A 23,556-nucleotide genomic window follows, 5' to 3' on the forward strand; every position below is an offset into this window, starting at 1 on the left:
TTTGTAGCATAAATCTGCTGCTATTGAGTTTCCCATTTTTCTCTTAAAAAACATTTGTCATTCATTTTTCAAAAATACTTTCCTGACTGGGCACGGTGGCTCATGCCTGTAATCCCAGCACTTTGGGACGTCGAGGTGGGTGGATCACGTGAGGTCAGGAGTTCGAGACCAGCCTGGCCAACGTGGTGAAACCCCTTCTTTACTAAAAATACAAAAATTAGCCAGGTGTGGTCGTGGGTGCGTGTAATCCCAGCTACTCAGGAGGCTGAGGCAGGAGAATCACTTGAACCTGGGAGGTAGAGGTTGCAGTGAGCTGAGATCGTGCCACTGCACTCCAGCCTGGGTGACAGGGCAGGACTGTGTCTCAAAAAAAAAAAAAAAGAAAAAGAAAAAAGATACTTTGCTGTGTATATTATTCAGAGCCAACAGTTCTTTTTTCTTTAAAGATGCCATCCCACTGTTTTTTTGGTTTGCATAGTTTCTGAAGAGGAGTCTGCTATTATTCTTACCATCTTTTTCTGTATGTAATGTCTTTTTTTTTTTTTTTTTTCTCCACTGATTATCTACAAGATTTTATCTTTATCTTTGGTTTCCAGCAGTTTGAACATGGTGAATTGGTTTTTTGTTTTTAAATTCTTCTTGGTATTTTTCTGAGCTTTTTGAAACTGTGCTTCATCATTTTTGAAAAATTCTCAACAATTGTCTCTTTCTAGGATTAAAATTACACATATGATAGACCATATGATATTGTTCAACAGCTCTTGAATGCTATATGTTTTCTTTTGCTTTTGTTACTTATTTTTCTTTTTGATCATTTCATTGACCTATCTTTAACTTCACTGTTTCTTTCCTTGATTGTGTCAAATGTATGGATGTGTCTGTATAAGTCACTTTTTATATCTGTTACCATGATTTTAAATTCTACCATTTGACTATCTTTTACCTTCTATCTCTCTGTTGATTTTCCTTATCTGTCCATGCATGTTCCCCATCTTTTCAATTTAATCATAATTTAACAATTTAATCATAATTATTTAAAATTTCCTATCTGATAGTTCTAACATCAATGTCATCTCTGAATCTGGTTCTATTGATTGCTTTGTCTCTTGAAAATGGGTTTAAACTATTTTTTTTTTTGGCTTTTTTGTATCCTGTACTTTTAAATTTCTTGCTGTACAGAGTAGAAATTGAGATAAATAGTAGTAAATACTATTTATTACTGGAAATGACATTTCTCCTGTTGACTTATAGAGGGTTGAGTCAGTATAGTCAGGAATTGAGCTGGGTTTATCGTTTGCTGTTGCTATGTTTATGTTCCATGTACCACCAGTTTTAAATTGCACTAGATTTACCTTGTGCTTAGGGTGGAATTTGGTTCCCAGAGACTTTTTCCTCAATGCCCTGCTTCTTCCTTCACTTTATACCTTCTCTATAAATGTGTGCCTCAGAGTTCTCCATGTTTTTGCCTCTTCCCCAAAAGTAGACTTCAGTTGCTTGTTACTTGGTGCTTGTTATTTGGCACTTGCTAGCAGGTGGGATGGGGAGAGAGAGGGCAGGAGAACTTTCTGTGGTCCTGCTCCAGTCTCAGACTTAGCCAGACCCTGTATCTCTGGATCTAGGAGTGGAGTTTTCTCAGTGATTGTATCCCTCACCCAGAGGCAGGAAACCTCTCATGGACTGGATCCATAATAGTTTCTTTCCCCTCCTCCAAAGTTGGAGGGTTTTCTTCTTTGTATTTCTCCCAGATACAATGGTATGTCACCTGTGCTCTGGGGGAGATAAGTTTACTGCCCTTACTCTAACAACCTAAGTATTTTGTTTCTTAGGGTAAAAGGGTCTGGGTGGAGATTTGTGTGTTTACCACAGAACTGGCCATTCTCCTCTCCAGGCCTATACTACAAAAGGAGGCTTCCTATGAAATCCCACCCTGAGTCCAGTCTTTCTCATCTGTATCCAGTGAAGTTGATGAAAACAAATCAGCAAAAGGATGCAAACCATCTTTGGGTCTAGGGCTCTCAAGGGTTCCATGATTTCATGCTAGAACAAACTCAGCCTTTAGCAATTTGTTCAATATTTTAGCTTCTTACCTGCTTGTGTGGTGGGCTTGCCTTCCTCTGATGCTCTACCACAGGTAAGTCAGTGCTTTCATCTTCTCTGCTCTTGAAGGTGCCTATTTTTCCTTAGAATGTCAGGCTATTTTGGTGCCTCACCTCAGTTCTTGAGGGGGTGGGGGTGGTTCAAGACAAATTATGATTTTGTACATTATTTTTTCTTGTTGTTAGCAAAATTAAAAATTCTTTCCAGCTTTCTAGATCTTAGGCAGAAGCTATAAGCATTCCTAAGGAATTGAAATGTCATATTTATCATATTCTAAATTCTCATATGTATTTGGATTCATTTCTCAACTTTTTATTCTATTTCATTAATCTGTCAATCTATGCATGTACCAGTTACATGAATTGTAGTTTATTGTACATAATGATGAGGGACATTTCATCCATCCTCGTTATTGTTATTTTTCTAAAATTTCTTAGATATTCTTGCTAAGTTAATTTTTAAATATAAAGTGTAACATAATTTTCAGTTTAGAGAACTGAACTTAAAATAGCCTATGTTTAAGACAGCACTCTGCCGGGCGCGGTGGCTCAAGCCTGTAATCCCAGCACTTTGGGAGGCCGAGACGGGCGGATCACGAGGTCAGGAGATCAAGACCATCCTGGCTAACACGGTGAAACCCCGTCTCTACTAAAAATACAAAAAACTAGCCGGGCGAGGTGGCGGGCGCCTGTAGTCCAGCTACTCGGGAGGCTGAGGCAGGAGAATGGCCTAAACCCAGGAGGCGGAGCTTGCAGTGAGCTGAGATCCGGCCACTGCACTCCAGCCTGGGCGACAGAGCGAGACTCCGCCTCGGAAAAAAAAAAAAAAAAAAAAAAGAGTCTCCCCATGAGTCTGCTCTCAATTTGAATGTAAACACTTCAGGGACGTTGTATTGTGAAATGATTGTATGGATACAAAACCTCTTTTGTGTCAAGTGTGGTGAGTTCAGAACTTTTTCCTANGGGGGGGCGCTGGGGGGGGGGGGCCCCCCCCCCCCCCCCCCCCCGGGGCGACAGAGCGAGACCCCCCCCCGGAAAAAAAAAAAAAAAAAAAAAAAAAAAAGACAGCACTCTACAGCTGTAGCTCTAAAAGAGACCCTATTTCTAATTCTTTTAACAACTTAATAGTGTTTTTCTCTTATTAAATCAAACTTATTCACTATAGCAAAATAAAAAATAATAGATAGTTAAATAAAAAGAGTAAAAGTACCTGCAATTCCAACATCCAACTATACCACTGTTAGCTTTGGACTATATCCTTGTTACAGAACTTTTACTACATAAGCAGACACATGTTACACCTATTACATATAAATGGTTTCACACAGCATTATAATCTGCTTTTAAACTTAAAATTTAAAAATTTTAATTATTAAAATTGAATTTTAATATATTATCAAAATAATATTAAATATTATTCTTATTAACAATATTTTACAAATAGATATCCTTCTAGAACAGTGATTTTGAAATGTGCTGCTGGGAACTCTAAGGATTTAGAACTCTAGATTTCTAGATTTCTAGAACTCTAGAAAACTTTTCATGGGCTATTCTGCATGGGGTTGGAGAATAGAGCTTGCCAGGCTGACCCTAGCTCTGGCCCACTATTCTCTCTTCTAGTAGAACATTTACTTGTGTCTTTCAGTTCTTAGGATTCTGCATAAGTTTTAATTTAAAAAGGGCTCCAAAAAGAAAAATAGGTTTAAAAATCACCATTTTGCACTATCAATTAATTTACTATGAACTACTTCAGGCATACAAAAAATAGAGTACAATATAAAACTTGAACATATATTACTAACCTGAAGAAATGGACATAATATAATTGAAGCTTTCTGGATACCTCTTTTTCATTCTTCAGAAGCAATCAATCACTATCCTTTGTTTTATAATTCTCCTACAAGTTCTTTTATATTTTTGCTACATATGTTTCTATAAGTAAAATATGATATTATTTTGGGTCAGGAGTGGTGACTCACGCCTGTAATCCCAGCACTTTGGGAGGCCCAGGTGGGCGGATCACCTGAGATCAGGAGTTCGAGACCAGCCTGGCCAACATGGTGAAACCCCATCTCTACTAAAAACATACAAAAAAATAGCCAGGCATGGTGGCATGCACATGTGATCCCAGCTACTTGGGAGACTGAGGCAGGAGAATCGCTTGAACCCAGGAGGCAGAGGTTGCAGTGAGCCAAGGTCCTGCCACTGCATTCCAGCCTGGGCAACAGAGCGAGATGTCATCTCAGAAAACAACAACAACAAAAAAAAACCAGACTCCTTTCCAAAGAAGTGGGGGCAGTTTATATGCATATTAAGAATATATGAAAGTTCCAGTTGCTTCACAACCTCACGGTTATGTCCTTTGTGAAAATTCCATTTTTAAAAATTATACTTTAAGTTCTAGGGTACATGTGCACAACGTGCAGGTTTGTTACATATGTATACATGTGCCATGTTGGTGTGCTGCACCCATTAACTTGTCATTTACATTAGGTATATCTCCTAATGCTATCCCTCCCCTCTCTCCCCTCCCCACGACAGGCCCCAGTGTGTGATGCTCCCCACCCTGTGTCCAGGTGTTCTCATTGTTCATTTCCCACCTATGAGTGAGAACATGCAGTGTTTGGTTTTCTGTCCTTGCGATAGTTTGCTCAGAATGATGGTTTCCAGCTTCATCCAGGTCCCTACAAAGGACATGAACTCATCCTTTTTTTATGGCTGCATAGTATTCCATGGTGTATATGTGCCACATTTTCTTCATCTAGTCTATCATTGATGGACTTTTGGGTTGGTTCCAAGTCTTTGCTATTGTGAATAGTGCCGCAATAAACATACGTGCGCATGTGTCTTTATAGGAGCATGATTTATAATCCTTTGGGTATATCCCCAGTAATGGGATGGCTGGGTCAAATGGTATTTCTAGTTCTAGATCCTTGAGGAATCGCCACACTGTCTTCCACGATGGTTGAACTAGTTTACAGTCCCATCAGTAGTGTAAAAGTGTTCCTGTTTCTCCACATCCTCTCCAGCACTTGTTTCCTGACTTTTTAATGATTGCCATTCTAACTGGTGTGAGATGGTATCTCATTGTGGTTTTGATTTGCATTTCTCTGATGACCAGTGATGATGGGCATTTTTTCATGTGTCTGTTGGCTGCATAAATGTCTTCTTTTGAGAAGTGTCTGATCATATCCTTCACCCAGTTTTTGATGGGGCTGTTTGATTTTTTCTTGTAAATTTAAGTTCTTTGTAGATTCTGGATATTAGCCCTTTGTTAGATGGGTAAATTGTAAAAATTTTCTCCCATTCTGCAGGTTGCCTGTTCACTCTGATGGTAGTTTCTTTGCTGTGCAGAAGCTCTTTAGTTTAATTTGTCAAATTTGGCTTTTGTTGCCATTGCTTTTGGTGTTTTAGTCATGAAGTCCTTGCCCATGCCTATGTCCTGAATGGTATTGCCTGGGTTTTCTTCTAGGGTTTTTATGGTTTTAGGTCTAACATTTAAGTCTTTAATCCATCTTGAATTATTTTTGTATAAGGTGTAAGGAAGGGATCCAATTTCAGCTTTCTACATATGGCTAGCCAGTTTTCCCAGCAGCATTTATTAAATAGGGAATCCTTTCCCCATTTCTTGTTTTTGTCAGGTTTGTCAAAGATTAGATGGTTGTAGATGTGTGGTATTATTTCTAAGGGCTCTGTTCTGTTTTTTGTTGTTGTTGAGATGGAGTTTCACTCTTGTCACCGAGGCTGGAGTGCAGTGGCATGATCTCGGCTCACTGTAACCTCTGCCTCCGGGGTTCAAGCAATTCTCCTGTCTTAGCCTCCCAAGTAGCTGGAATTACAGGCATGCACCACCATGCCCAGCTAGTTTTTGTATTTTTAGTAGAGACCGTGTTTCATCATGTTGGCCAAGCTGGTCATGAACTCATGACCTCAGGTGATCCTCCCATCTTGGCCTCCCAAAGTGCTGGGATTACAGGCATGAGGCACCATGCTCAGCCAATATTAAGCATATTTATAGTTCATATTTTAGGACTAATGTTGGAACTAATCAGTACTATGTATTTCAAATATCTTCTCCCATTATGTGACTTGTTTCATTTTTGCGTATGTTTTTTATGCAGAAAATTTTTAAAGTTGAATGTAATAAACTATGTCAGTATTTTCCTTTATGGCCATCTTTGTGTTTTACTTAATTTTTTTTCACCTTACCCTTAGATCAAAAAGATAGCCTCCCACATTCTATTAAAAATGTTAAGGTTTTGCTTTTATTTGGGCTTGCAATTTGCCTGAAATTTATGTGTGTGTGTGGTGAGATAGAGATCCAATTTGTCATTTTATTTAGATAACCAACTGTTCCAACCATTCTTTCTCTAATCATTTATGATGTTACATCTGCTACTTATTAAGTTCTCATAAGTCTGAGTCTATTTTGGAGTTCTGTGTTCTGTATGTATTGTTTATTTTTCTATTATTAAGTTCAACATTGTTTAAAATAGTATGATTTTATAATGTCTTGATAGTTTTTAGGGTAAAACTCCACTTTATCCTTAGTCTACAAAATTGTCTTGGCTATTTTTGGCACTTAGCTCACTCATATAAACTCAAATTCTTCATTTCTAAGCAAGAATGTTGTTCCTAAATCATGTAATTTTCCATTTTTGTTAGTATATAGAAATGCAATTGATTTTTGAAATTGACCTTGTATCCTGAGACCTTGACAAATCATTCTTAGTTCTAGTAGTTGTTTTGTAGATTCCTCAGGATTTTTTGTGCAAACGATATGTCATCTGAAAATACAGTTATACTTTTTCCTTTCAGATATTTATTTTTTGTTTTTTCTTAATACACTAGCTAGGACTGCCAATACCATGCTGAATGGAATGAGTAAGGGACTAAGAGGGGACCATCCATTACTTGTTCCTGATCTTAGGAAGAAAGCATTTAATATTTCACCATTATGTTGGGTGTAGGTTTTTAATGGATGACCATTATCAGATTGAGAAAGTTTTTTTATATTTCTTGTTTGCTGAGAGTTTTACATTATGAATGGGTATTATCATATCTTGTTAAATGCTTTTTCTGGGTCTATTGAAATGCTTATATTTTATTTCCTTTACTATGTTAATATGAATTATATTGATTATCAAATGTTAAACCAGCCTCTCAATTCTAGTATAAACCACATTTAATTATGATGACTTATTCTTTTTATATATTGGTTAATAGTGTTGAAGACTTTTGCATTCATGTTATCGAGGGATATTGGTTTGTGATTTTCTTGTAATGTCTCCATTAGGTCTTGGTATCAGGCTAATGCTGACCTTACAAAATGAACTGGGAAGTTCTGCCTCCTCCTTCATTTTTTGAAGAGTTTGCATGTAAAATGTTTTATTTCTTCCTTAATTTTGGGTAGAATTCAATATAGAAACCATCTGGATCTTTAGTTTTCTGTGAATCACAGCTATTTTAAAGTTTGTTTCTGATAAAACAGTTGTACTGTCAACTTGGACAAGCTGCAACTAGATTTCAAAGAATCTCATTCCCTGTTTAGTTCTGGATTAGTTGGTCAAAATCAAAATACGCATGAGATTTGGAAGGTAGAGTGAAGTAGTAGCTAATATACTCTGATGGCCTTTGTGGTGAGAAGTAGTGAGATACAACTGCAGAGGTGCTGGTGGGTTCCAGTCTGTCCTTGTTCTTACCTGCTCCATGTCCAACTTTTATTTCTAACTGCAGAACCTGTTGACCAATTATGACCCAAGACTCACTACCAAATGAAGTGACAATATCTTTAAACAACTTATCCAGCTTTCTTTTGAAGGCCCACTTCAGCAACTGGATATACCTGGCTTCTCAATTTCCCTGACAACCTCCAATTTGGCCAACTATACCTGCGCTTCAGAAGGGCTGGTTCATGATTTCTCTCTTACCCACCAACTCACCCTTTCAGTTCCTTACTTCTTCAGTTTCTTCCACAATTGTGTCAAATCTTGTTGCTATAAATTCCTTATTTCATAATACTCACACTGGTTCTGCTTCCCTGATTAAGCTTTAATAGAGATAACTTAAAAATTATAAATTTCTATGGGTCTGTTTTAATTATCCTTTTTCCTTTCTGTTTTTACAGTCAGTTGGTTTTATCTCCTGGAATGCCTTGTAATTTTTTGATTGAATGCTGGACACTGTGTATCAAATTATAATAATTTTAGGCTCTGGATGATGTTATCTTCTTCCAAAATGATGGACTTTAACATCTGGCAGTGAGTTAGGGTAAGAACAGATCATCTTAATCTTGTTCAGGATTGAGCAATTTCAGACTTTGTGATGGCTTACTTATTTTGGGTTTATGCTTTTCTTTTAGGGAATAGCCCTTCAAGGACCCCCACTTAAAAAAAAAAAAAAAGCTGGTATTTCATGCAGTTCCTCCCCTTTGGCAGGCCATAAACTGTTTTGAATCCCCTACCCTGTGTGAGTGATAATATAGCTGCTCAGTTTTTCAGTCTCTTGGCCACTAGTTATAAATTGTCTTTGGGGAAAAGTGGTGCTGAATATGTGGTTCACTTTTTTTGTGCTCCTCTTTTTTTAGGATCCTGGTCCCGCAAGGCCTTGCTGCAAAACATTGGAAAAAATTATCTATATTAAACTCAATTATTTCCCTCTCATTCTCATCTAAACAGGATTTCACCACCACCACTGTAGTTAAACTGCTCATATTGCTATATCCAGTTGACAGTTCTTATACCAGTCCTTATCTGGTAACAGCAGTCATTGCTTCCTAGAAACATTTTCTTCACTCTCTAGAGCATCAGTCTCCTTATTTTATTCCTATTTCATTGGCCAACCTTCATTATTTTTTGTTGGGTTCCTATCTTCCTGATCTCTTAACACTGGACAACCTAGGCCCCAATCCCGGGACCTCTACTTTTTTTTTTTTTTTGAGATGGGGTCTCACTTCGTCGCCAGGCTGGAGTGCAGCGGCATGATCTTGGCTCACTGCAACCTCCGCCTCCCAGGTTCAAGCGATTCTCCTGCCTCAGCCTCCTGAGTAGCTGGGACTACAAGTGCACACCACCATGCCCAGCTAATTTTTGTATTTTTAGTAGAGATAGGGTTTCACCATGTTGGCCAGGATGGTCTCGATCTCTTGACCCCATGATCCACCCACCTTGGCCTCCCAAAGTGCTGGAATTACAGGAGTGAACCACCATGGCCAGCCCTTTACTCTCACTCAGTCTCATAAATTTCCCTGTCATGCATATGCTCAGGCTCCCAGATTTCTATCTCTGGCTTCTCACTTCTGAACTCAACATCTTGACTTGGATGGTTAACAAATATGCACACTGATAAGCATCTCAAACTTAACATGTCCAAAACATAATTTCATACTTTCTACCAGAAACTTGTTCTACTGTCTTCTAAGTTAATTGCAATTCCATCCTTCTAGTTACTAGGGCTATAATCCTGAACTCCTCTCCTACTTCAAATTCAATTGTGTGGGCTCTGCCTTCAAAATAGATTTAGAATCCTACCACTTCTCAGCACCTTCACTGTTATCTCCCTGGGCCAAGACACTATTATCTCCCATATGGATTACAGTAATAGTCTCCTAAGTAGTCTAAGGGAGATTCCTTAAAAACCTAAGTCAGATTATATTATTCTCTTAAATCCTTCAAATGGCTTCCAGTCTCAGATTAAAAACTTCAAGTACTTATTACAATGGTTTATAAGACCATATATAATCTTGCCTCCAAATATTCCTCTGGCCTAATCTCTCATACACTTGTCCTTGTTTACTTGGCTTCAGCCACATTGGCTTTCTTGCTATTTTTTAAAAATGCTTCTGCCCCATGCCTTTGGGTGTGCTGTTCCAAATAGACATACTTGGAATGCTTTTTCCCAGAAATCTTGATGGATCACACTATCATTTCCTTCAGTCACATCAGTGATGCTTTCCTTAACCTATTTAAAACCAAAATCCTCCTCCCTAATATGCTCTTCCCCAACATTCCTTAGGCTTTTTCTTATCCCTACTTTTTCTCCAAGGACTTGTAATTCTCCCTGTAATTATTTTGTTTTTCTGCCTACATCCAATAGCACATAAGCTTTATTATGGTGGAGTTTTGTCAATTTTGTTCACTGCTTTATCCCTCGCACCTAGAATAGCAACTGACACACAGTAGCACTCAATATTTGAATAACTCATCAATTTTCAATGGATTCTGATTAAATTTACAAGTCAATTCTAAACAAGTGGTGACATTTCAAGGTTTAAACTTCAGTGATCAGGTTCCTCTTAGGTGACATTCCTGTCACTGATTTTTTGCATGCTTTTTGTCCTTCTTCTGGTTATAGCCCCTTCTTTTTTGGGGGGATTGTACATCCTTTATATCTTCCAGCAATGCTGCTAACCATAAAACTTTACTTCACCCCTGCCCAGAGTGGTAAATAGAGACCAAGGACTGATCAATTAAGTACTCCATCTCCATGGAAAAACAGATTAATTCAAGGGATGAAAAAGGCTCATTTCCTGGGATTTCATATATTAGGTGCTGGGGTAAGAAATTACTTCTTTCCTCTGTGGTTGTTACTCATTCATAGTCATAAGTTTTCTCCATTTCAGTAGGACAGATGAGGTCAATGCACAGAAAAGGAGAGAGGTGACACCCAATGGATTCTGTCTTGTCTAAGGACAGCTAGACTTCTGAACTTCCCAGTAACTTGAGCCAATATATTTTATCTATCTTCCCACCCCTAACCTTCTAGGCAATTTGAGTTTCTTCACTTGTAACTTGACAAGCACTGAATAATATACTGCTCATTTTAATAGTATAACCTTATCTCCCCCTAAACAAAAATCTCTTGCTTGGTTCCTTCTGTGGGGATTCCCTAAAAAAGATTTTTGAAGTGAATCTCCTCAACTTAAAATGAATTCATCTGATGAGGAACTTCTCCAATCCAGTTTCTGAGATTAAGGTCTTCCCTAGCATTTTTCAGATGGTGGGAGTGGTATCAGCAGTACATTCCAATATAGCCAGAGATTTCTCACCCCACTGATAATTCTTTTCACTTCTCACTAAAAGCCTTGAGAATTCTTTTTTTTTTTTTTTCAACCCATAGTTCTACTTCAGCCCAGGTGATCTAGGTTTGAAACCTATAGGCCAGTAGTTCTCAAACTTTAGCTTGCCTTGGCGAGGCTGCTGAAAAAGACTGTTGGGGCCAGGTATAGAGGCTTATGCCTGTAATCCCAGCACTTTGGGAGGCTGAGGCAAGAGGACTGCTTGAGCCCAGGAATTCGAGACCAGTCTAGGTAACATAGGGATACCCTGTCTCTATAAAAAATAAAAAATTAGCTTCCAGTCTCAGATTAAAAACTTCAAGTACTTACAATGGTTTATAGCTAGGACTATGCCTCCCAGCTACTCGGGAGGTTGAGACCTGGGTGGAGGAGGGTGGAGGATCCCTTGAGCCCAGGAGGCCAAGGTTGCAGTGAGCCATGTTCACATCACTGCACACTACTTCGGCCTGGTAGAGGAAGACTCCGTCTCAAAAACAAACAAACAAAAAACCAAAAAACAGTTGTGCTTCATCCTCAGTTTCTGATTCTGTAGGTTTGGGATGTTGTCTGACAATTTGTATTTCTAACAAATTCCCAGATGATGCTAATACTATTGGTCCCAAGATGCCATTTTGAGAATTACTGATAGATTAATATATTAATAATAGAAAGTGGTTAAGTATATTTTCCTTTAATCCAAGTACTCAAGTAACTGGCAGTCCTGGCATATCTAGCTGCATAAGTCATGCAGCAAATGGATGCATATTTTAGAAGTAGTAGAGTCCCTACCTACATCATGCTGTACCATGGTAATGATGCACTTTATAGAATCCAGAAAGCTTGGGCCTCAAAGATAAGCAGCAGTTGTGTTGGCTTTCCTAAGAATTTAAGCTTGCAAGAGATCTAGATTGTAGGACATTTGCCTCCCTACTTGGAATTTTTGGCTTTCTCTCCCTCTCTCTAGCAAGGGAAGAGAGAAGAGATGTAGGAGATTGGCTACTCTTTTCCTGATCAAATGTAAGGGACTGTCATCTAGCTGCTTGTCTCATATGAAAAAATCTTTTTCCAATTTGATTTCCTGATAAACTAGATTAGGTTTGTCTGGAGGTGTATTTTTCCTCTGCCAGGGAATATGTAGTATGATTGAACAAATGATCTTTTATTTTTTAAGTATTACTCGTGTTACCCAAGGTTTGATATCTATATGATCTCTTTTTTAACTACTAACACAGAATACCTACATTTTAAGTTCTCACAAGTGATTTTACTAATGAACTCTATTTCCATTCAGAAAAAAGACAATTGATAGTGTAAGTTTCTAAATACAGTTTCTGGACCAACAATATCAACATCATCAGAGAACTTGATGGAAATGCAAATTCATGGGACCCACTCCAGACACTCAATACTGACTTAGAAACAGGAGCAACCAAAATTGTGTCCGAACAAGCTTGCCAGGTGATTCAAGTTGAAAACCACTGTTGTAGAGGAATAATTAAGCTAAACACTCCTAGGACAAGAAAGAGGGTGAATATTACACACTGGGATGATATTACTATGATCCCTGTTGGAACGATAGCACAATATTTATGGAAGCGCACCTCAGTATTCTAGCTGAGACAATGAAAAGACAAATGAGGACAATGTACGTTAAGTGTACAGACCAATAGTAAAATCCATGAGAAAAATTATGTTCTGAGAACTGCTCTAAAAATGTTTATTTTGCCCAATGAACTGATATGATTTTTTAATATAACAATGACATTTATAATGATCAATTTTCCTGTTCCTAGCTTGGTTGCTTGGATACTTTGAAAATGTTTTATATTTAAATGAATATTTCCTCTAGGTGATTTAACTTAGTTTTCTAGTATAATTATCCTCCTTATTCACAACTTATATAATTATTTTATTAAAAAATATTTATAGTTATACAGTATTTGTGGGTTTTATTAAGAAGTTACAAATTCTTCTTGGGAAAAGGATATATAGATAAGGTTTTTGAGGGAGCAAGTCTAGCATATGGTCAATAAATATCTAAATGAGGTCCTGAATTTAGCTCTCCTGTTGCCTCTCTGACCTTCTTTCCTATTACTCTACTTCTTGCTCACTCCAATATAACCAAATTAACCTTACTGTTTCTCCAACATATGAGAACATCTGCACCTCAAGGTCTTTGCTTTTGTTCCTCTGCATGGAAATGCTGGTCTCCCAGACATCGGCATAATTTTTGCCCAACCTTTCTTGCAATTTTGGCTCAGATATTACATTCTCAGTGAGGCTTTCTCTAATTAATTCTCCCTTCGCTCCTGAATTCTTATCCTGGCCTAGTTTTGGCGCTATCTAGGCTCACTGCAACCTCTGCCTCCCAGGCTCAAGCGATTCTCCTGCCTCAGCCTCTCGAGTAGCTGGGACTACAGGCACGTACCATCACGCCCAGCTAATTTGTGTATTTTTAGTAGAGACGGGGCTTCACCATGTTGGCCAGGCTAGTCTCGATCTCTTGATCTTGTGATCTGCTTGCCTCGGCCTCCCAAAGTGTTGGGATTACAGGCGTGAGCCACCGCGCCCAGCCCTAGTTTTTCCCTAGTTGTCTACTATCTTGTAAAGTAACATGTAATGGATTATTTTCAATCTTTCCGCTATTTGAATGTAGTCTCCACAAGGCAGAGATTTTATTTTTGCCTGTTTTTCTTTTGGATGTATGACCATCACCTATAGCAGTGCTTGGCATTTAAGTGCTAACAGGAGCTTGTGAATGAGGAGACAAAGTATGCAAGAATCTGAATGTTTATATTTAATAGCTTTAAAAAGCTTTCTTAAAAATCTAGATGCTAGTCTAGATTTTTTCTTCCACAACACGTACCACAACTATTCAGATTTACGCTTTCCTTCAAAACATTTAATAAACACCTACTACAGGCCAGGCACTGTGCTAAGTGCCGAGAACAAAGATGAATGATATTCTGATGTTTCCAGGAGCTCATAGTAAAATAAAGGAAACGACTTTTTAAAAAAACCACAAATACAAGGTAAGCGTAGGTGTTTGTTCACAGAAAATACTAAAATTTAGGTCCTTTCCCCTCTGGTTTTTCTGCTACTAGTCTCAGTAAAGCAAATACTAGACACTAGAGGGACAGTAAAGCCGAAAGAAAGAATGAAATAGGCAGGGCTAAAGCTTCAGACAAAAGAAATCACAGATTATAACATTCTTATGCAGAAGAGCATTATGTAACAAGGTTAGTCTCTGACCTGAAGGCTGACAAATGGCCCACATGACCTCAGGATATTTTGAGAAGCATTATGTAAACTTTAAGCATCCACAATTAGTGATAATCCTGACATTCCAACAAATAAAATTATAATTATGCTCTTAACAATTATTAGCTATTATCAAGTATTAATTAAAACATTTTCTAGCCCACACCACCTTTCTATGGCAAATACATTTTGTATATGACACCTATAAACACCCTGCCACTTTTCCCTATCATTCCTTCTTTGGTAAGAGCAACTAGGGTTCATAAACAAAGCAGACTCACATGAGTAGCAGGTCAGTGTTCCTGGAGTCCTTTAGGACAGATGTGGCGGCATAGTTAGAGGTTTACTTTGTTCTTTCCAATGATACAAGGAAGTCTTCTGAAATCCACTTCTCAAACCTTTCTCCCTTACTGGACTGAGTAAAAAATTAGGTGTTTATGGTAACCAAATAAATTATTTCAAAATTTTGCTTTAAGGTATTTTAAAAAGAAACAGTAACATTATGTTTTAAAACAAGATGCTTTGGATATATGTAATTGACTTTTATCAAATGAAGCTGAGATTTATTATCTAGATGTGATTGAATCCAAAGGCCCATGTCAAAGGTTTACAGATCAGTGTCCCCGTAGGGTCTGCAAAGGTATTTGATGGATTTCACCAAACTTAAATTCAAATTTTGCTAAAATGCTTTAATTTTTAGAAATTGTAAAAATAATGTTTAGATATAGGCAAAATTTGGACAATACTGAGTACTAAAGCACTAACTTGTACTGCGAGGTTATCTTTGTGTGGCGCTTCTCCTACTCTGTGCCTGTATTTTTCACTGTTGAGGAAAGTAATAGCACACTCACTCACGTAAACTGGTATACTACTAGAGCATGTGTACAGTATATATTATATTATAAAAGTTTAGGTCAGCTCCATTTGCTCAGCAATGCTGTGGTCACAACCTAAGAATTGTGCAGTAACAAGTGAAGGAGTCAAGCTGCTGTCATAAAACTGTCTTATAGAGGCCCATTTTGGCTACTTTTTCTGGGGGTGGGGAAGTTCTTATCTACGAGTTTATATACATACAATTGTTATGTTTTACATATTTGGTATTCCACACATTTTTCACTGGGAGAAAAGTCTGTTAAAACTGTAGCACTAATAATGTTGCTTATCTTACTAGGGAATAAAAAAGGGAATTAAGCTCTGAGCATTAATTTTTTAAAAATCTATTTTTGAAGAATGCAAAGGAAATTTTTCATGCAGGTATGTTAAATCTTTTATAAACTTATAATGGACTACTGGCTATCATTAGAATTTGCACCAGAGAATCAACTAACTGCTTGAGCATGACTGCATTCCTCTATCTAAAACAAAAACAAATTATAGGGCAAAGTGGTATTAAGAAAGAAGCCCTACGAAAGGAAAATTTAGCAGGTGTGGGGGTGAGGATGTGAGATTAGAGAATGAGGAGGAAAAAAAAAAATCAAGAAGCCAGGCGAGGTGGCTGACGCCTGTAATCCCAGCACTTTGGGAGGCCAAGGCAGGTGGATCACAAGGTCAGGAGATTGAAACTATTCTGGCTTAACACGGTGAAAACCGTCTTTACTAAAAGCACAAAAAATTAGCCGGGCGTGGTGGCGGGTGCCTGTAGTCCCAGCTACTCAGGAGGATGAGGCAGGAGAATGGTGTGAACCCAGAAGGCAGAGCTTGCAGTGAGCTGAGATCGCACCACTGCACTCCAGCCTGGGGACAGAGCCAGACTCCGTCTCAAAAAACAAAAAAACAAAAAAACCAAAAAAAACAGCCAAGAAATGCCATCTTCAAAGATACTCAAATATTTTAAGCCTAAGTATATAGACTCAAGAAACTTATGCAGTTACATGCAAATAAACTATGCAACTAACTGGTATATGAAAAAAAAGTCCTGGATTCAGAGTTGGGAAAAATCACCACCACAGTTTTGGTTAAGAGTTTTGTGTTGTACCAGGCTTTGGATGCTGAACCAATAAAGAATCCGTAAACCTCAGCTTTCTCACCTGTAAATGGAGCACTTTAAGGATCAAATGAGATACGCTATTGAAACAGACCTGTAAGAAAAACTGAGAGTGAGAAAGAGGGGAGAAAGCAAATCTCTTCTTTTCCACTATCACTCTTTCAGACCTACAACCACCAAGTACGTGTTCTATTAGTTATATATTGTTAAGGACAGAATCTACTAATACCCTTCATTTCTTCAAACTTTTCCCCTTTTCCTTCAGCTTTTTAAAAATAAAAATGCAGTTGGTTTATGAGACCCAGACACTTACTGGAATTTATGGAGGGGCGTGTTGGGATAGCTTGGCTCAAAAGATCTTACTTCTAATAACCTTTAGACAACTTTTAATAATAAAACTTTGAAGTTACAGTAATAAGGTAGAATCCATTATTTATGTTACCTTATTATAGAAATAAATCTCACACCTCTGACTCCTGTATTTTTATTTTAAATTTAGTACTTCTGTAATCTGGTTATTTTATAGGCAAGGAAGAGTAATATAATACTCTCCACATCACTTACCTAAGAGAAAGAGCACTCATCTGTACGGCCATTAATGCCAGAGAACCTTTCCAAAATCAAAGCCAGGAAATGGATTTAGTTATAGAGAGATGAATAAAATACGAAAATAATATTTCACTCTAAACCCAATGCTTTTTGGAGAGTTCTCATATGTACATTATTCCTGCTGCACATCATATTCAGATACAGAGACCATGCACATACAGTGTAAACATGGAACATCAAAGACTGCATCAGCCAGCTTTCATCTTTGCAAACAAAGGTTATCATTAGCAAGACAGAGCTAATGAATAGTTAATAATTTTTAGTGGAGTTTGCTGTGTATTCTGCTTATAATGTCAAAGTGAAAGATAATCTACAAAGCTATTTATTATGTCCTATGGGAAATATGTTGGGATTGGAAGTCATGACTGTCTCAGTTTAACCAAGGAAGACTAAGTAGTAATATACTTTTAAGCAAAAGAATAAAGTTAGCCTAATGGATTAGAAAATATCTACCTTACTCTTTTATACGAATACTCTTGTAGGACACATAACAGTAAAACCTACCATTCTAAGCATGAATAGGTAAAGTACTGGAAATAGAAACAATAGAATTCAATCCTTGTTGTATTAATTTAGTCAATATTAATTTAGGCTTACTACCAGTCCTCTATCCAAGTTCCAAAATCAGAAGTGCCTCTTTTTTTTTTCTTTTCTTGGAGACGGAGTCTCACTCAGTTGCCCAGGCTAAAGTGCAGTGGCGTGATCTCGGCTCACTGCAACCTCAGTGAATTGCCTGGTTCAAGCAATTCTCCTCTCAGCCTCCTGAGCAGTTGGGATTACAGGCGCGTGCCATCATACCTGGCTAATTTTTTATTTTTAGTAGAAACGGGGTTTCGTCCTGTTGGCCAGGGTGGTCTCAAACTCCTGTCCTCAGGTAATCCTCCCACCTGGGCCTCCCATCCACACCTGGCTAAAAGTGCCTCTTAGTTATAGAAGGGTTAGCAGGTTGAACCTTGGACAAATCTAAACAATGATCTAATATGAAAGTAAATTGTATGTTTCAATGGAATATTACCTTTATATGTATCACTAAGCCTATGTTTGCAGATAAGAAAAAGCACAGGTTTATTCTTAAAAAAAAAAACAGAATGTTTATGGAAGCGAAATCTGCTACAAAGCAACTACCCTGAAACTCACTGTTATTATTTTTACCCACTTATTATCATAAAAAAACTAGTTCTCAGATTCTGCATACAGACAGCTTTATGTAAAATATATAAACATTTGTCCAAATTGGTACACAGATTGCATAAATATGGCAATTAAGATTGCATTTACAGATGTGCATGTACAACGCTGTGCAAATTATCACAATATTACAATTTCAGAAATTATTCAAATTGGTATCCAAGTAAAGCAACCAGTGAAAAAATACCCATGCAGAATTTAAATATCTCAGAACAAAATTTAAAATGTCTTCATTAAAAGTTCACACATTTAAAATAGTTTTATTCATTTTATTTGTATATGTCAAAATACATTTTTATTTCCAAAATAGTGGGTTTTGCAACTAGTTTCATGCAGAAACAAGGTCTGCTCAATACTACCAATAAAATCAATATAGCACAGTAGCTGTTCAGTTTTAGATACAAAGAATAAATAACCTAAATACAAAACACTAAAATATTAGAAACATGTATTTAATCATTCTTCACAGGCATCCAAACTTCACAAATATAAACCATAGCATGCCTAACTGTTGTGCAACCAGAACATGTTGCGGTCACTCAAACTGATCAGTTATCTGTATATTTTACCTCCACATAAGACCATGGAAATTCTCAATATTCAGACCCACCATTCATACAGTTCAAATATAACCAAAAATAAAACTCCCACAACTATCCTTGTACCTTTAAAATCAAGAATCCTGAGCTTGGTAGTAAGAGCATAACCTTATATCTTCATAAAACCAATCAAGAGAGAGAGGACTTAAAATCCTGCTTACCAAAACACCCTTCCCCAACCCCAAAGTAATCTAAAATAGGCAGTAGAACACAATGACCTTTTAAAATGAAGGGGTACAAATTCACATTTAATATAGTATACAATACAATCAATAATACAATCAGCTACTATAAGCTTTACAATGTACAATTTATTCAAATGGCTGAACTGTTCAGTGGTTAAGGAGACAGTTATGTGCCAGAAAGATGTAGTATTTTTTGCATGGTTTAATGAAAATATAAAAGCTATTTGTCCAAATAAAAGCCATCTTCACTATGTACTTGGTTTTGCGCTTTTTTTTTCCTTAAAAAAAAGGCCACTGAAATGTATAAAATGGTCTGAACATGATGGTGGTATCAAAGTCGATGCCTCTTCACATGGCAATAACAGTGCATTTAACATTAACTCACGGGTTAATTCTGCAAATGATTTCATAGCAGTACTTTGGCTAGCACAACAGTTTTAGACAGCACTCAGATAAATATAGGTATGTGAAATGTAAAGCAATTATCTTATGCAAGTTTAATTATGGTTGAGTACTATCAAATGAAAACTGAAAATAAAAGCATTTTACAGTAGGAAACTTTTGTAAAGATAGGGCTCCACATAATGTGTAACTTTTAAAGTCTTTATATCACATTGTTAGCAAATTTCGTTTTTTAACACTATCATGGAGTAGCCTACTCTGCATTAGCAGACATTTGAAATAAGAAATAGTCAAGCATGCCATGTGGTAGTCTAAAAATCAAAACAATACACTTATTTGTATATACAGCATCACTCAGTACCTGCTAAAATGAATGTGAAGATTACAGAATCTAACATCTTATACTACAATAAAAACAAAAAAGTGACCAATGAAGCAGAAAATAGGAATTAAAAGATCTCATCTCAAATGACTTTAAAGCATTCATGTAAGAAATAAATGCATATTGCACAAACAGTGAAAGCATATGTTCCACCAAGCAATTCAGTTCCAGGTGGGAGACAACACAGCATTAGCCTAATACACGACAATAATCACAGAAGAGCAAGTGTTCTTATCTGTAAATGAAAAAGCTGTGAAAACATAGAAGACTCTGCCACATGAAGAGTTTAGAAGGAAAAAATACAAACCCAAACTTAGATGAAAAGCCAAAAAAATTTAAATATCGAAAAACTGGAAACTGTGGCACATCAAAAAATGTTGAGTAACTGTCTTCTGTGAGAGCTGAAGGTTTTTGTTGACACAAAAGTATTTATGTACAACTAAGGCTTACTGGTTAAATATCTGAGGCATATCTGGCCTTGAACACTTTCCTTATATGCTGGAGCTGTAAACAAGTTTTCTCAGTCATTAAAAAAAATTCTTCTCAGCAGCTGCATTAACATGAAACAATGGTCTTGATTAAAAAAAAAAAAACAAAAAACAAAAAAACAACCAACAACAACAAAAACACCCCAGAAAATTAAACAAAATGAAATAAAAATTCTAGATAAGAGGGCATTTGGCAGGATATCTGAAAATGACAGTCTCCAAGGATTCTTCCCAGGCTTCCAGTGACTGCCAATTATGGTCCACTGGGTTACTAATATGTGCAATTCCATTACTTGCTGCTTTTTTTTTTCTTTTTTTATTTGGAAAGTTTGCTTATAACTCTGATCAAGGCCCCATTTTCATCCTTTAGCCTCTGGTTGTCTGCTTTTAGGTCTGGTAACATCTGTAAAGAGAAAAATTGAAGATTTACCTTCAATAAATAGATAAAACATTATTTTTAATAAATGTTATATTTTCACCACAAAACACATGATCAAGCTTTGTCAGTTATATATATTTCTAGTATCTAAAACATGTATCAGGAAGAAGGAAAAAAAAAAAAACACACCTGGATTTGTAAAGCTAATTAGTTTCATAAATGCTGGAATGAAAGGTTTATTCTCTCCAAATTTTCCATTGCAATTTACTAAATCGCTCGATTTTATGACTCACAAGCACACCACATTCGAGCAGCCAAGACAATGAAGCCCGTTTTTGTTAGGATAGGCTCTTAAAAGAGGTTCCTGTCAGCACCCAAACCAAAGACTTTTGCTTTATGTATGTCAGACCTAAAATCATAATACTTAACATTGTTCCACAAGAAAGCCAAACTACCTAGGAAAATATTGAAGAAGTTAGACTTGTTCTAAATTATTAAAATTCCTTAAAGGATTCACCTATTGTACCTCAGTTTAAGACGCCTAATACAATGTCCGATCCCAAACAGATGCTTATTAAATGGTAACAAGTAATTACTATTATTAGAATAGTATATCATGTGTAAGCTAAAGTAGTAAGTCTGTATCTATGATCCAACCATTACAACAATAACCAATTTTGAAGCAAATAGCCTCATATCTTCAAACAATGCATCTCAATTTTCTGCTGTTTTACAGACAAACTGATGAAGGGGATGAAAATATTACAAGTTAACTGAATAGTCTACTAAGGACAATTAAAATTGTATGTTCTTTGCCAGTTTCACTAAGAAATGAAATAGCTCATATTTTTGGTCCTTAAACCATACTTTCCAAAATAGTTCTCTTTCCTTAGTTTTCAAAATGTATTAGATTATCTAACTAGATAAAAGTAGAACTTCTATTTGCAAAACTACCTTAAGCAAAATCTTTAGGAAGATTTAATTTTATGTGGAACTAACGCATTCTTATCTGTGTTCAGAATCTTTAGATATAAAATATAGTAATCTTGAGTTTATTCATTTGAATATTTATAATAGAAAACTGAATGACTATAAACTAATGTGGTTCTGACATCAAATGACATTATTTTGAAAAACAGATAATGCATGCTTAATCTTCAGCTTCAAAATATATTATATGTAAAATGTTATATACTGTTTATGTTTTCTCTCTAGTAAAGAACTGTAAATAACATATTTTAAGTCCTAAAATATCTGTACAGCTAAAAAATGTGCAAAAGCTTTACAAAAGTACAAATAAGTCTTCAACTTAAATTCCAAAATCATCCCTAATTTTAGTGTAGTTCATCAACTGCAATATATAATTAGTGACAATTTGTAACATTCTAAGCAGCCATGCATAATTAGTTATATGATATGCTCCAGACACAATGGCATTAATTTGTAAAAGTGAGCTCTTACAAAACACGCCTACTAATATAAAAACACCTGCCTGGCTCTACCAAGAAGAAATGATGAAACTAAAAATTATAGGTTCACAGACTGCAGTTGCCTATAGAACCCTGAGCGCTTGGCTACCACTCTTGTCAAGGCCCTATTCTCAGTCAGCAGTCGCTCATTTAACTCTCTCAGAGATTGAATTTGCTTTATTTGGTGCAGGTTCTGCAGGAATCAGAACATAAAGAAATAGGAATAAAAAATAAGAAAATGGAAAAGCGTATAGTAAGAATATAATCACAGGTAATAATTTTTAAAAAATAATACGTCTTAAAAGAAAAAGAGATTCAGAAAGGTAAACAATGTATTCCTAAAATTCTATTTCAAACTAAATAATACATAAGCAAACAAAATACAAAAGATTTGTCTCCAATCTTCAAAGCCATTGAATAATAATGGTCTAATAATAAACTAAACAATTTAATACTGAAACATCTAAATCCTGAACTACTAATTCTGTGGGTATAATATACTATGCATTGGTTCATTAATTCACAATGTGATAAAGATATTTTATGAAAGACAATATGGTAAGAGGTAATCAATTAACTATGCTACTTTTCTTGTGAAGACATTCAAAACATAATTATTTCTACAGATAATATGGAGTCTGACAAAATACAGCTCTGACTGTTCACTCCCCTAATGTCCTTTACTTTCAAAGGAGAACATTTTATAGTATCCCCCTCCACTACTTACTCACCAAGAAACATAAAAGTATACAGAAACATGAATAAATAATACATCCTATATCCTATTATTATTATTAAGTTTTTCTATACGTGAACAGCAAAAGTGTGACACAAATTGATTATCAAAATAATTTGGGTTTTATTTTTTATTTTATTTTTCTCCTTTTTTCACAGGTGTTAAGATTTGGGTTTTAGACTCTCTTCTCGCTCACTAGAACCTGGATTCAGGAAGAAAGAGAAGCACCAGATATAGACAGTTCACAAATTGGGTAATCAGCTTTGAGAACAATTAATGTAAACCCTATCTTTAATAGTATTTTAAACATTAATACATAAACAGCACTATCTCTCATAAATAACATAGTTTACTTACTTTGAGCTCTTCTTCCATTTCAGATATTCTTCTTTCTAGAGCTCTTCGTTCCTAGATCAATTTAAGGTACCAACGTTAGTTATATAATTATTATATTCTTAAGTCTTCTTCTATACTGTGAAATAGTGATACTTCAGAATTAAAGGTCCAATCAGGAGCAGTGTAGAAAAGATGTGATGCCAGTGATATGTAAAGAGCTTTCCAAAATTTGAGAAAAATAAATATGAAGATCTTTTTCCTTAGTGCAAGCTCTTAATTCAAAGCTTTGACTTTCTGGGAGGATGCTATATAACATGTTTAAACTACTTTTTTAGTTCATGTAAAACTTAGAGTGAATCAATACTCAAGACTGAAGACCGTACAGAA

The 23,556-nt window shown here is 36.3% G+C and overlaps 1 protein-coding gene across 6 annotated transcripts in view; it reads right to left on the reverse strand.

Annotated features, from left to right (window-relative positions):
* Positions 1 to 18,190: 18,190 nt before the first annotated feature.
* PPP1R12A (protein phosphatase 1 regulatory subunit 12A) overlaps positions 18,191 to 23,556 on the reverse strand; it is a 162,645-nt gene continuing 157,279 nt past the window's right edge. For 4 of the 6 annotated variants that reach the window (XM_025400852.1, XM_025400848.1, XM_025400851.1 and 1 more), the window contains 2 exons: positions 23,191 to 23,241; positions 18,434 to 20,652 (listed from right to left, as the gene is read on the reverse strand). In XM_025400852.1, the coding sequence (XP_025256637.1) occupies positions 20,566 to 20,652; positions 23,191 to 23,241 (138 nt within the window). In that variant the 3' untranslated portion in view covers positions 18,434 to 20,565. Of the gene's footprint in view, positions 20,653 to 23,190; positions 23,242 to 23,556 lie in introns of all 6 variants that reach the window. The other 2 variants (XM_025400850.1, XM_025400849.1) reach the window with 1 other exon arrangement.

This window comes from Theropithecus gelada, chromosome 11, assembly GCF_003255815.1.
Source record: "Theropithecus gelada isolate Dixy chromosome 11, Tgel_1.0, whole genome shotgun sequence".
NCBI classification, from domain to species: Eukaryota; Metazoa; Chordata; class Mammalia; order Primates; family Cercopithecidae; genus Theropithecus; species Theropithecus gelada.